Genomic DNA, 14,185 nt, shown 5'->3' on the forward strand with positions numbered 1-14,185 from the left:
ATGAAATGAGCTGAAACATAAAAATAGCTTGGAAATTATAAACACTTTACAGATATGACTTTTAAATCTAATTATACTTAACTAATTCTTACTCCAAATGGTCTTGTCTTAAATTATTGCTTCTATTTCATTTATTACTTAACATTAAGTTATTACTTTTACCTTAAGGAAAAAAAGTGGTACTCCTTCTCACCTTTCTATCAATTATCTCATAAATTATCTATCAATTATCTTCTAAACTCATTGGATAATTGGGACCTAGTACAAAACCGCCTGAAACAAGGGGTACTATTAAGAAATACAAGAGGAACAGCTACTATCCTAAAAAAAAAATGACCTGTGAGTAATGGAGGTACAACATCCAATGCAGTCTACATTAGCATGACGTAAATATTTTAGACAACGGGAAATTAAATATCTAGATGCATTATACTCTATAAAATCGGAAACTCTGACTGTATTGTTGGATATGCACATTACCTAATAGAAGGCTAGAAAACCCAACTAATTTATAGTCCAGTATATCATATTTCACAATATTTGGAAGTAACACAAGTATAATCCTTACAGTAGAAATCCCGAAGCAAATCCTCAGGTAAGTATAAAAAAAATGCTTCCAAAGGTCAGATTAAGAACCTTCCTGGATTATTTCTGAAGCCAACTTATTTTTAAGAATGGAAGTTTCATGTTTCAAAGGAAAATTGGAGCTAGTCGACGTGCCAGAGAAAAGACAGCAGGAAGTAAGGAGGCCCATCTCTTCCCATCCAAAAGGGCATAAACCCATCATTAAGAATTGGCTGGAATCCATTTTAATATTAAAGTCTCAAAACTAAGATGGTCTAGAAATGTTAGCAATTAAATTACTTCATCACTAAAATTCATATTAAATCAAATTAAAAGCAGTTAATCAGAATGGCCATTTACTGTATCCCCTTGAAAATTATCTACAAGTAGGTCCCCTACAATATGCCCTTCCTATAGTCTGCACAGGATCTACAATGTGTGTGTATATACTAAATTATCATTAATCTTTCAAAGATATTCTTTGAGTTTTTCTTTTCTTAAAAATACCACACCTTGGCCCTGGCTGGTTGGCTCAGAGGTAGAGCATTGGCCCGGCATGCGGACATCCGGGGTTTGACCCCTGGTCAGGGCACACAGGAGAAGCAACCATCTGCTTCTCTCCCCTTCCCTCTCCCCCTTCTCTCTCTCTCTCTTCCCCTCTTGTAGCTATTGACTCAATAGGCTTGAGCATCGGCCCCAGGTGCTGGGAATAGCTCAGTTAGTTCAAGCATTGGCCCCAGTTGGGGGTTGCCGGGTGGATCCTCGTCAGGGTGCATGCAGGACTGCCTTCCTCTCATTTAAAAAGTCTATAATTGATCAACACAAGTTTATCAGATATTCTTAAAGGAAAACATCTCTGTTTTTCATCCATAATTCATACGAAAGGTTAATATTCTCCCCCTAAACTCTGTAAGGAAATTTTAAACTCGTGGATCATCCTAAAAAAAGCATCATTCAAGGTGAGTGAAAAACGGACCAACCCACACTGCAGGCCTCATGGTGTAGTTTCTTTACTATGGCAATAAGCAAGATTTCTAAAATTATTATTACATGCCCTTATGATTTCTCCTTCCTGATGTTAACAGTAAATGCTGAAATGGTCTAGGTAAGTAATTGTTGGGCTGGAAAAAGAAAAAAAAAATGCTAATGCAAGTATTCCTATTTCCACAATGAAAACGAGATATTATTGCTTCACGTGACCTTTCCTAAGTGCAGAATACCGCACTTTACACAATAGTTTTTGGGTTCATGCTTTAATCACTAACCTCTGCTGTGCAGGAGATTAATGCAATTTTCATCACAATCCATCGTATAAATAATATCCACAAAGAAGAACTCCATGCACATAGGCAATGTCAGCTGATGGCTGGTGGCTGAACTTAGTCATTATCTGTGTTCCAGGGTCCCTAGCAAACTATACTTATAATAGGCAATTTCTTGTGTGGCCCATCAGGTATAAGAAAGAAAAAAAAAATTTTTTTTTTTCCTCTCTTCAAAGTTTAGTTGATACATTTTGTTTCCTAAATGCCAAAGAACTAGTTACCTGGACACTCTGTTATAACTGAAAACCCAGAGAAGAAACGTGAAATCTTGGAGTCTCATTTGGTTTCTTTTTTTTTTAATCTTTCTTTTTTCTTTGTTTTTATTCAATGAGAGAAGGGGAGGCAGGGAGACAGACTCCCACGTGTGCCCCAACCGGGGTCCACCTGGCCAGCTCAGTAGTGGGTGATGCTCTACCCATCTGGGGCTTTGCTCCATTGCTCAGTAACTGAGCTCATCTTAACACCTGAGGCCAAGGCCATGAAGCCATCCTCAGTCCCGGGGCTAACTTGCTCCAATGGAGCCATGGCTGTGGGAGGAGAAGGGGTGGGGGGCGCACAAGGGAGGGGTAGAGAAGCAGATGAATGCTTCTCCTGTGTGCCCTGGCTGAAAATCAAACCCAAGACATCCACACGTTGGGCTAATGATCTACCACTGAGCCAACCAGGCAGGGCCCCATTTGGTTTCTAACTCAAAGTCACTACCGTGGACTCCGAACAATGAGAAGGGAACAAGAGGCTACAGTGATGTCATTTGACAACAATCCCTGTTCCAGACAGTGGAAGTGTGACAGAGCCCAGACCGTGCCCTGGTCTGTGTGTCGGAGACAGGCATAATATGGAAAAGCGCCCGTCTCCCGAGAAAGCTGTGCCAAGGGGGCCGGCGTGCTTTCATCTCTACGGTCGTCTGTGACGGTATTCGGCGGCGAGGGGCCCTGGCAGTTACGGGGTGTCATTCTCAAGATGGATAGTTTGGATAGAGAGGAGTTCCCTCTCTTCTAGTTTAGAAGGAAACGACTGTGTGTTTATAATTTGTAAATAGTTCCTGTCTCGCTGGGTGTGTTACAGTTCCCAGAAGCATGGTCTGTCATGTCTAACAGGCAACAGAAGCCAGAGGGCTGTGCGGGTAAGTCCTGGGAAAGCAGCACTGCGGAGCGTGGTGGCCCAGCGCCTGGGTGTGCACCGGGTCTGTGACGAGCACATCTCGATGTGGGGGCTGCCGTGCGTGGAGAAGAAACAACGGGCTGCAGTACAGATGTGGGTGATCTGTGCTCCAGAAGCCGTAGTGTTGAAAATCCCTCTAGTTAGAAATCTCTTAAGGAAGTGAGAGAGAGCCTGACCAGGTGCTGGTGCAGTGGATAAAGTGTTGACCTGGGATGCTGAGGACCCAGGTTCGAAGCCCCGAGGTCACCAGCTTGAACGTGGGATCATAGACATAACCCCATGGTCACTGTCTTGAGCCCAAAGTCACTGGATTGAAGCCCAAGGTCACTGGCTTGAGCGCAAGGTCGCTGGCTCAGCTGGAGCCCCCTGGTCAAGACACATACAAGAAAACAATTTGTGAACAACTACAGTGCCGCAATGACAAGCTGATGCTTCTCATCTCTCCTTCCTGTCTGTCTCTCTCTTGGTCTCTCTCTCTCTCTCTCTTTGCAAAATAAATAAAGTGAGAGAGAAAAGGGAAAAGATACAGATGAGGAGTATAAAGTACGCCAGTCTCACCTAACGATAGAGTAGTTGTGTTAAGCAGAAGAGGCATGAACAGAAGTCAGATTTTCATGTTAGACTTATTCCTCTAGAAGACATTACAGAAGCATAAAATAGAGGAAACAACACAAACACGGCTGTGCTGTTGCTTATTAAAGACCTGATGAAAATACTATAATCAAAGCATCCCAAGAACAAAACTGCCCTGGAGGAAATGGGGAAGAGTCGCAGTACCCACGCCCTCTGCCCGTGTGCGCCGTGCTGACACAAACTGTCCTGCTGGAGGGCCTGTGCTTAGATGAACGGAATAGCTCCAAGGCTCATCCGTGGAGATGCTGCGACTGTAACTCAGTCATCCTTGTCTCCACGGCTTGAAGAACAGCCACACGGCTTTACCTCCAGACCCCAGAGAGCCCTGGAGGTACGTCACTGTGAGGCTAGACCTTGGCAACCACGGTCTCGAGTCCACGGCATGAATTTGTTGCCTGCCTGTTTACTGAACACCGCCTTTTTTTTTTTTTTGTATTTTTCTGAAGCTGGAAACGGGGAGAGACAGTCAGACAGACTCCCTCATGCGCCCGACCAGGATCCACCCGGCACGCCCACCAGGGGGCGACACTCTGCCCACCAGGGGGCGATGCTCTGCCCCTCCAGGGGGTCGCTCTGCTAGCGCCTGGGGCAGAGGCCAAGGAGCCATCCCCAGCGCCCGGGCCATCTTTGCTCCAATGGAGCCTTGGCTGCAGGAGGGGAAGAGAGAGACAGAGAGGAAGGGGGGGGCTGGAGAAGCAAATGGGCGCTTCTCCTATGTGCCCTGGCCAGGAATCGAACCCAGGTCCCCCGCACGCCAGGCCGACGCTCTACCGCTGAGCCAACCGGCCAGGGCCTGAACACTGCTTTTTCCCGCACTGCCTTCTCGTGAGATGCTCTTCTCTACCAATAGGATCACAATTATCTCAGGGCAGTTTAGTATCCCATCCTTGGGTGGCTCATTTAAGAAGGGATGGCCAAACAGAAAGAAATCTTCCTCACTTCCAAGCCTTGGTTAATAAAATTTAGAAAATTTCCTAGAATAGGTTTAAACAATTTCATTAAGACCCATGTTTCCTGGCCCTGGACAGTTGGCTCAGTAGTAGAACATCGGCCTGGCATGTGGATGTCTCGGGTTCAATTCCCGGTTAGGACACACAGGAGAAGCAACCATCTGCTTCTCCTCCCCTCCCCTCTCTTGTTCCCTCTCTCTCCCCCCCTCCTACAGCCATGGCTCAAATGATTCAAGCGCATTGGCCCAGGCACTGAGGATGGCTCTGTGGACTTTCCACCTCAGGTGCTAAAAATAGTTTGGTTGTGAGGATGGCCCCAGATAGAGCACCGGCCCTGATGGGGGTCACTGGTGGATCCTGGTTGGGGCATGTGCAGGAGTCTATCTCCCCTCCTCTCACTTGGAAAAGAAGAAGAAACAAAAGACCTGTGTTTCCTTTGGCAAAACATCCCATCCTGCACTTGAGCTTGGCTGTAACTGCTTCTGATGTGCAAGCCATTCTGTATGTCACCAGAAGCCATGCTCATCAACTCATTCAGAAGAAGGCGGCATCTGTGTGATCCCTATTCTGAAAAGGGGCAGTTCACTTTCGAAAAAAAAAAAAATATTTTACTACTTTATTATTTTGCCAGGAACGATCATGTAAACACAACAAATAAGATCTACTTTGTAATTCCTTCCATTTGCGACAAATGGGCAAAACCATCTGGCTCTCTCAATTAATTTGAAGGCTCTCTGTGTCACGGAGCCAGTGTGTTTTAAATTCATTTCCTTTTCCTGCGCAGTTTCCCCTTTCCCCTTCACACACACCCCCACCCCCACCCGCCAGCATCCTGTCCACGCTGCCGTCCCATGCCCCGCAGACCCACAGGTGCCGGGGGACTGGACGTCCGTTACACCGGGAGCATCCGCATGGGGCATTCCGGTTTTCTTCTTTTGTATTTCACTGCATTCCAGAAGGTTTGTTGGAAAGCATAACGGCAACAAAAGCAGCAGATTTGAGAGTCTCCCAGGAGCAGGGAAAGGACAGATGTACCAGACGTGTAGCTGGAGAGGCTGCCAGCAACAGCTGGGGAAGTGACAGGCTCTGAAGTGGGTGACCGCCCCACAGAGCACAGACGTGGACCTGAAGGAGCGGCGATTTCGCCTGATTTACTCGGGACTGCTTCACCACCCCCCCCCCGGCCCCTACGCCCACTGTCCACACCCCACAGGGAAGGCACCCTCGCCCGGTCCCACAATGGGCCTCCCACAGGCATGCCTTTTATACTCTTTCAACTAGGCCTTTCGTTTTGTCCCTTTTCATCCTCATGTTTAAAATGATAAATAAAAAAATAAATAAATTTAAAAAAATATAAAAAGGGATCTTCCATGTAAATCGCAAAAATATTAATATACTGGTCACTCTATCGTACTAATAAATAATAATAATAATAATAATAGTAATATTGGACTCAACCCAGAAGAAAGCTATCTGCTGAAGACATTAATGTCCCCTCCCTTTTGGGTTTTCTCTGGGGACACTCACCCTGTCATCTTCATCCTCCTCGTCATCTACGTCTGTGCTACCCTGAAAGCAAGACCCACAGTTTGTTAATAAAACATCCGCTGAAATCACCGAATGCAAACCAAACTCATTCACATTAAAAAAAAATTTTTTTTTGGCTACTTAACGTAGGCTTTAGCATTTTTAAAATACAGTATTTTAAAATAACTCTTAAAAATAACACTTAAGTTCAGGGACACTGTGGCAAAGTATAAACCATACGCATGATCTCCATAAAACGTAACTAATATAAACAAAGCCATGAGGTGAGCGCCCTTGGAAGGCGCCCAGTGTTAAAGATGCATTGCCGCGTTGTGCTTTCTGTAAACAGTTTCGTTCCTATCCTGACAAATGAACCAACCGGTACGTTAAGGCTGAGAATCCCATCCTCTGTGTGTGTGAGGCTCACTGTTATAATGACTTCTCTTTTCCTTTGGGGCCATTACTGAAACATTAGACAGTAGAAAATGCATTCGTCTGAATATAATCAATCTCAAGAATAAGTTACAGGTTTCTATATGGTGTTAGTGTTTTCCTGGGGCTTTGGGTTTGGGGAGGGGCAGGTGAGGGAAGGACTCAAGGAGAAACGGCTTTAGTTCTGGGGTCACAGCCCCACCTGTGATGCAAATAGTAAGTTTAGTTCCAGTGAGTTTTAAAACAGTGTCTATCTGATAGGTGAAGCTCCATCACATCACTGCAGTGTTTCAAAGCTCACACATGTTGGTTCACAATCAAATGGGTTTGGCAGCTCGCAAAGTATCCTGGATATTAGAAAATCAGGCCCTGGCCGGTTGCTCAGTGGTAGAGTGTCGGCCTGGCGTGCAGAAGTCCTGGGTTCAATTCCCGGCCAGGGCACACAGGAGAAGCGCCCATCTGCTTCTCCACCCCTCCCCCTCTCCTTCCTCTCTGTATCTCTCTTCCCCTCCCGCAGCCAAGGCTCCACTGGAGCAAAGATGGCCTGGGCGCTGAGGATGGCTCCATGGCCTCTGCCTCAGGCGCTAGAATGGCTCTGATCGCGGCAGAGTGATGCCCCAAGATGGGCAGAGCATCGCCCCCTGGTGGGCATGCCGGGTGGATCCCGGTCGGGTACATGCAGGAGTCTGTCTGACTGCCTCCCCGTTTTCAGGTTTGGAAAAATACAAAAAAAAAAAAAAAAAAAAAAAAAAAAATCAGTGTCTATTTTCATTTTTCTACATAAGCTTGCAGAAGGTCAGGCATGCTGTTTAGATGTCACTGTTCCCATGAAAAGAGAATATTTGTAATATCATGGCTCTTAAAGGAGAGTAACTCTGAAGTAACCCAGAGAGTGTCCTGCTATACTCCATAACACCACAGAGAAGTCATCAGTGGTGTCTCCAGGTCTGGCAACGCGCCACCTCCCAGAACCCCCGTGGGCGACAACGAGCAGGTTGTGTGACAGTCACTGATGCTGGGGAACTAACCCAGTCACTATTGGCAGCAAGCAGTTTTCATGAAAGCAAATAGATAAAAACAAGTATAATGAAAACACGGTGTGGGAGAAATGAACATTGTACTGAGACGTCTTCAGCTTGAGCCACTGTTCTGCTGTGTGACTGAGCAAATCACTTTGCCATTACGGGTCTTAGCTTCATCAAGCACAGAATGGAAATAGTAATTCTTGCCTCCATCATGGTTGCGTTATCAAGATTCAATTAGATAATGAATTTGAAAATGTTTTATAAATTAAGAAAAATTATATATATATACATACATTTATATGCACATATATATATAAGTATACTCGTACCCATGTTATGTTTATATACACTATAAATATATACATATACATTCTATAAATATACATACCATACATGTAGCTATAAAAATAAAAATTGACCGAACATTACAAAAATGTTAATTGACAGTATTTTTCTTATAGATGTTTCTCAGTAAAAATTTCCCTCAACTGTACCTCTATGGAACTTAGTTATTAAAAGAATCTGTACTTTAAAGCTACTTATTAGATGGTTCTAGCATCTTTAGGCCCCTCATTATTTAGGCCCATGCCTACTCCATTAAACAATGCAAAATCGAACAGGATAGAATTTTTTACTTTGCTTAGGGTTCTATTCAAACACAATGAGTGGAACCTTCACTCACTTGGCTGCCCGGGACGCCGCCAACCTTCCCTTTGGTGGGTCTGAGGAAATGATACACCAACAGCAGCAGCATCGCCAGAGGGACCATATACAGTTCAAAATTCCAGACCGTGACCAAGAACACCTGATTGGAAGACAAGACCAAATCACAGCTTGAGAAAACAGTGTGGGAACAATCTTAAACGCCTACTCATTGACTTCCGGATAAATCCAGGACTCTCGCTATATATGATAATAGCTTTTAGCAATAGTTACAAAACGGTTAACACACACACACAGGTGTAATGATTAACACCATTTTTGTACCGATCGAATGAGGAAGAAATGAATTGGCCCATCACACTACAGAATAGACAGATACAGCAGTTCTACATGTGGACACCCCATTACACTATCAGCCCTATTCAATTTCTTGCTCCTTGAGTTATTGGACCAGAATAGAGGTGAATGGTGTACAAAAATCCAAGGTCTCAGAGAGGCCACAGACCAAATTCTGCCAACATAAGGCTTATTTCAACTGCAGAAAGGGATTACTTTTTAAATTGGCTACCAATGTTGAAAAATCCAAATAGTTGATAAAAAAAAAAATCACATTCTCTTTAAAAATCTTAAAATCTTCCAAATTTAAGGCTGGATAGCCCCAAGAAAATGATGGGCTAAAACTGTCTACATCAGACAGGGTATGCATAGCACCCGCCAGATTCTATCAGCCTCTGAATTTGTGACCCCTCCCATAAAAAGGACAAGCAAGGGCTTGGGTTTGAACCCAAGTGTCTATGCCGTAATGGTCACAGGAGACTTTCATGCAAATAAGATGTAGCCCTGCCTCCAAGAAACACACTAATTAGCAGGAAAAAAAATAAGAAAAGAACACATGGTCATTATTTCAGGAGGCAGGAGTAAAATCTTGGGCAAATTATTTCAAAACTGTAGCCTCACTTTCTTTGCAAACTCACAGGTGGTCCAGAAGACATAACAGAATAACATGTGGTTATCAGCTGTCAGCTCCTAAGTGCTGTAAAAAGTCATTGTCATTTACCAATTTAGAAGAGGGAAATGATTACATCTTAAATATTACATCTTCCTTTCCAAAAGCAATATTACTAAAACTTTTTCCTATCATTGAAAAAAAAATTGTCTAGCTACTATATATTTCTTGTTTGTTTTTGATCGCACTGTAAATTGCATCATTTATTTCAACATATTATTCAAATAGGTAATTGTTGGCTTATAAAAGCTAACAGTTTGTGCAACCCCTGTCAAGTCCTATCACTTGATACATTGTTTCAACCAATCTGAGAAAAGGATTAGTTGCTTTTCTTTTATTACACATAGTAGCCTATCGAGACACTGAATTTTTTTTTTAAGTGGGAGGAGGAGAAGCAGAGAGACAGACTTCCGCATTCGCCCCAACCAGGATCAACCAGGCAAGCCCACTAGGGGGCGATGCTCTGCCCATCTTGGGCTGTTGCTCCATTGCAACTGAAGCCATTTTTTTAGCATCTGAGGTGGAGGCCGTGGATCCATCCTCAGCACCCGGGGGTCAACTCACTAGAGCCAATCAAGCCATGGCTTATGGGAGAGGAAGAGAAGTAGGGGTGGGGGGAGAGGTGAAGAAGCAGATGGTCACATCTCCTGTGTGCCCTGATCAAGAACTGAACCACGGACTTCCACAGAGCAAGCTGACACTGTACCACTGAGCCAACCAGCCAGGGCCAACAAACCCAATGTCACAGTCAAGCAAATCAGATATAAAGAGGTTCAGAAGTGAGGAGTCAGCAGCAGCAGCCTGCCTCTTAAAGCCGTGGAACGACTGGGTCCCAGTCAAGTGGACAAGTGACATATGCAAGAAGAAAGCCACTTGGGAGATGAAGTTTGTTTGGTCTCTACTTCACCAGTTTATTTGTGTAGAAAAACCCTCAGGTCATTCATTAGTCCAATGAGAAGACACTTCCTCGCTTATTACTTTGGCTGTCCTGATGGTACAGAGTAGGAAAGGGTGGATCAGACTAACAGTTTAGTAGGAGAAAGAAATGATAAACAAACACATGACAGCAATAACAATTTTCAAAGGCTTCACATGCCTGGAGACAGTAAAACATCCCAACCAGCTGGATCCTGAGGGGATGAGGCAGAAGAGGAGGTCAGGTAACTGAGCCGGGGGTCAGTTAGTGGAAAGACCCATGTGTCATGGCCATCAGTTGAAGATGTAATGGTAAATTAAATGAGAAGAATTTGTGGATTTTTAAACAGAGAAATAATAATAGAATCAGATCTTTGACTAGATAATTCTGGTAGCAAAGCGCTCTGAATGATGGGCAAGGGGGAAGGAAATGAGAAACTGAGGAAAAGTTTAGGAAGAAACTGGAATTGCCCAGAAGACAGAACAAGACCACTCTGGTCTGGGAGGCTAAGGGATGTTTTATAGAAAATAAAGGGTTGTTTTGTTTTTGTTCACTTTTTTTTTCTTCCTTTTCTAACTGAGAGGAGGAGAGATAGAGATAGACTCCTGCATGCGCCCTGACCAGGATCCACCCAGCAATTCCCGTCTGGGGCTGATGCTCTGCCCATTTGGGGCCATGCTCACAATGGAGCTATTTTTAGTGCCTGAGGCGGAGGCTCAACAGAGCCGTCCTCAGTGCCTGGAGCCAATGCACTTGAACTAATCAAGCCAGGGCTGTGAGAAAGGAATGTGGGGGGGGGGGAGGCATGGAGAAGCAGATGGTTGTTTCTCCTATGTGCCCTGATTGGGAATTGAAGCTGGAACTTCCAGACACTGGGCAGAAGCTCTACCACTGAGCAATTGACCAGGGCCGGGTTTTGTTGGTTCTTTAAAAATGTTAGATGTTAACTGTGGGAAGTTGTATGGGGAAACAGCAAGGGTTTTTAAGTTACATTGCAAAGAGGCTTTAAGCTTACAGATGGTGTTGAGGTTGCTAAGAGTCTGATCATCACGGATTATCTGATCAAATCCAATGTAACCACAAGAGTCCTTAAAAGTGTAAGAGGCATTAAAAGAAAGTCAGGCCTGACCAGGTGGTGGCGCAGTGGATAGAGCGTCCGACTGGGATGCGGAAGGACCCAGGTTCGAGACCCTGGGGTTGCCAGCTTGAGCGCGGGCTCATCTGGCTTGACTCACTAGCATGGACCCAAGGTCACTGGCTCGAGCGGGGGGGGGGGGGGGGGTTTACTCAGTCTGCTGAAGGCCCGCGGTCATGGCACATATGAGAAAGCAATCAATGAACAACTACGGAGTTGCAAGGAAAAACTGATGATTGATGCTTCTCATCTCTCTCCGTTCCTGTTCGTCTGTCCCTATCTGTCCCTCTATCTGACTCTCTCTCTGTCCCTGTAAAAAAAAAAAAAAAAAAGAAAGTCAGGAAAAACTGTCAGGCAGAAGCAAGGCCAGAGGGAGAACTTAACAATGTGCCCTTGGCTAAATGTGAAGATGGAGAAAGGGGCCATGAGCCAAGGAATGTGAGCAGCCCCTCAACAAGCTGGAAATGGGAACAGACTCTCCAGGACCAGTAGAATGAAACACAGCCTTTCTGCTGCCTTGATTTTAACCCCGTGAGACGTCCGCGAGACTGCCAACCTCCAGAGCTGGAAGGTAAGGAGTGTATTGTGGTCTTAAGCCACTACTTGTGTGGTAATTGTTATGGTAGCAATAGAAAACTAAGAAAGGAGTATATAATATAACAGCAGTGAACACAGGTAGAGCAATTAGAAAAGGTTCAGTCTCCAGCTAGGAAGAGGTACGGGAGTACAGACACCAATCACGGAAGGAAGGCTTTGGCAAGCGTCAACTCAGATCAAGGTCGGAACTGAAATGCCTACTCCTGTCCTGGCTGGCCTTCACTTTTCTCTCCGTCCTCCAAAAAATCCTTCACGTTTCAACCCGCTCCTTTAAGTCCTGCGCCGGATGCCACAATGTGTAATTTCCAAACTGTTGGTTTTCTTGAGATCCAGGTGCGTAAGAATATACTATTTCTGGTGTTCATTTGGCACTGTCTTCGTCCATGTCTACTTGACACTGAGTGACCTGGCCAGTTCATGGAGTTCGGCGGGGGGGGGGGGGGGTGTCAAACTGGGTGATTTTCCTTGTCTCTTAGAGACAATAATACTCCATCCCCACGCTTCAACTGGGCAAAGACCCAGTGGGTAGTTTATTCCCAGTGCTTTTGCAGAAAGACACCTGGATTGTGTGTTTTCTACTTTTATGATGCTCTATGACTATTTATATAAACATGGTATATAACTCTCAATCTGCCAGTTTCACAGTAACACCATAGTGAACATTTCCATGAAGAACATAGCTGGGCCCTGGTCAGAGAGCTCAGTTGGTTGGAGCACCATCCCGATATGCAGAGGTTGTCAGTTTGATCCCCGGTCAGGGCACAAACATAAACAGACTGCTGTTTCTGTCTGTCCCTCTCCCCTTCCCTCTCTCTCTCTAAAATAAATTTAAAAATATATAGTTAACTCCATTCTGATTTTAGAAGAATTCTATCTAGAAAAGGCCCAGAGAATCCTAATATTAAATACAATTTAGTGGCTTTTAGCCTGCATTCTTCTAAGCATGTAGTTTTGTTGACTTTTCCTTTCCCCTTTTTAAATGTACTATCAGATTTAAAAAAAAAAAGGGGGGGGGAATGCTTCTAACCTGTACTTATACACAAGCTTCCTACTAAATACATAATCTTTATTTTCTTTTTAATATGAGACATTAGTTAAAACTCCTTCGTTTGCATCATGCTACTGGCCAGCCTACACTTTATATTCCTTGATGGCTTTATGTAGATGGAAGAAGTCAAACACTCATCCACGATTCAGTAAAAATCCCACACCACTCATTAAGGTCAAGTAACTAAAAAAGTAGAAAAACTCGAAACTAAATAAAAGGAAGGCATCTCATAGGCCTTTTCCCCTAATCTGACCATAACATCAGGTCCAGATTCAAGACAATCAATTCCTCATTCTGTGTCTTTGCTCAAGCTGGTGACTAAGCAGTTGAACATGGGTCTTGGGTCCATGCATCTTTCAAAGCCATTTGCAGATTCTCTGCTGTGATTCAGGAAGGGACAGAAGACTCCTCACACATTTATTTATTCTTCATAAAGCTGGGTATCTTGAGGAAGTCAAGAAAAAAATTCCACTGAATGTACCGATAAGTGTTTCGCTCACTCCTTGAAGCGTAACCGTTGGCACCACGGGTGCCCCTGTGGTAGGAGTCCATTGGGGGCTCTAATTGTCCTCTAAGTGGACAGAGCGTCTTCTGAAAGTGTCCTCTGACTCTGGGCACATGAGCATCGGGCTGCAATTGCACCTAAAAGCTTCAACTTAACACTTACGACTTACTCCTCTGTGTGTGCAGAAAGACTAGGTCAGATCGGACACGGCAGAAATGCTCTAGAGTAATAGGGCAAGTGTATCTAATTAGCATCAGTTCAGTAACAGAATAAAGCAACTGCCACTGGAATAAGTTACTCCACTTAGAGCTTGATTTCTGGCACTAAAAGACGCAGGGCTGCTGTAAGCTCACATTAAGAAGCCCCCGGTAGCTCTGGACATACTCAACGTGCTTGCCGCCCTGGCGGTGCGGTAATTCAGGGACCCTCCGACAGAGGTTCGTGAGCGAGCGGTGCTATTCATAACCAAGTACAATTCCTCTAGGGATCGGATCAGCGATGTCTTGGATGGGCTCCTGTGACTCAGACAGACTACCTGTTTGTGTTATCAAAAAGAAAACTGAGTTTGTATCAGAGCCATGGATACTTGCCATGATCAACAAATAATGATGCCGAAGTTTGGATCGTCCTGTCCTTAGAAATGCTTTCAGGAGTCCAGAGTTGAATGTAAATGGGACAAGTCCAAAATGCTTTCCTACAAC

General features: G+C 44.5%; 1 protein-coding gene across 3 annotated transcripts in view; it reads right to left on the reverse strand.

The window, feature by feature from the left end:
• The window catches only part of MCTP2 (multiple C2 and transmembrane domain containing 2), a 187,758-nt gene that overhangs the window by 23,431 nt on the left and 150,142 nt on the right, over window positions 1–14,185 (reverse strand). For all 3 annotated transcript variants that reach the window (XM_066239372.1, XM_066239371.1, XM_066239373.1), the window contains 2 exons: window positions 8,297–8,419; window positions 6,158–6,199 (listed from right to left, as the gene is read on the reverse strand). In XM_066239372.1, the coding sequence (XP_066095469.1) occupies window positions 6,158–6,199; window positions 8,297–8,419 (165 nt within the window). The remainder of the gene's footprint in view (window positions 1–6,157; window positions 6,200–8,296; window positions 8,420–14,185) is intronic.

This window comes from Saccopteryx bilineata, chromosome 7 (genome assembly GCF_036850765.1).
Source record: "Saccopteryx bilineata isolate mSacBil1 chromosome 7, mSacBil1_pri_phased_curated, whole genome shotgun sequence".
Taxonomy (NCBI): Eukaryota; Metazoa; Chordata; class Mammalia; order Chiroptera; family Emballonuridae; genus Saccopteryx; species Saccopteryx bilineata.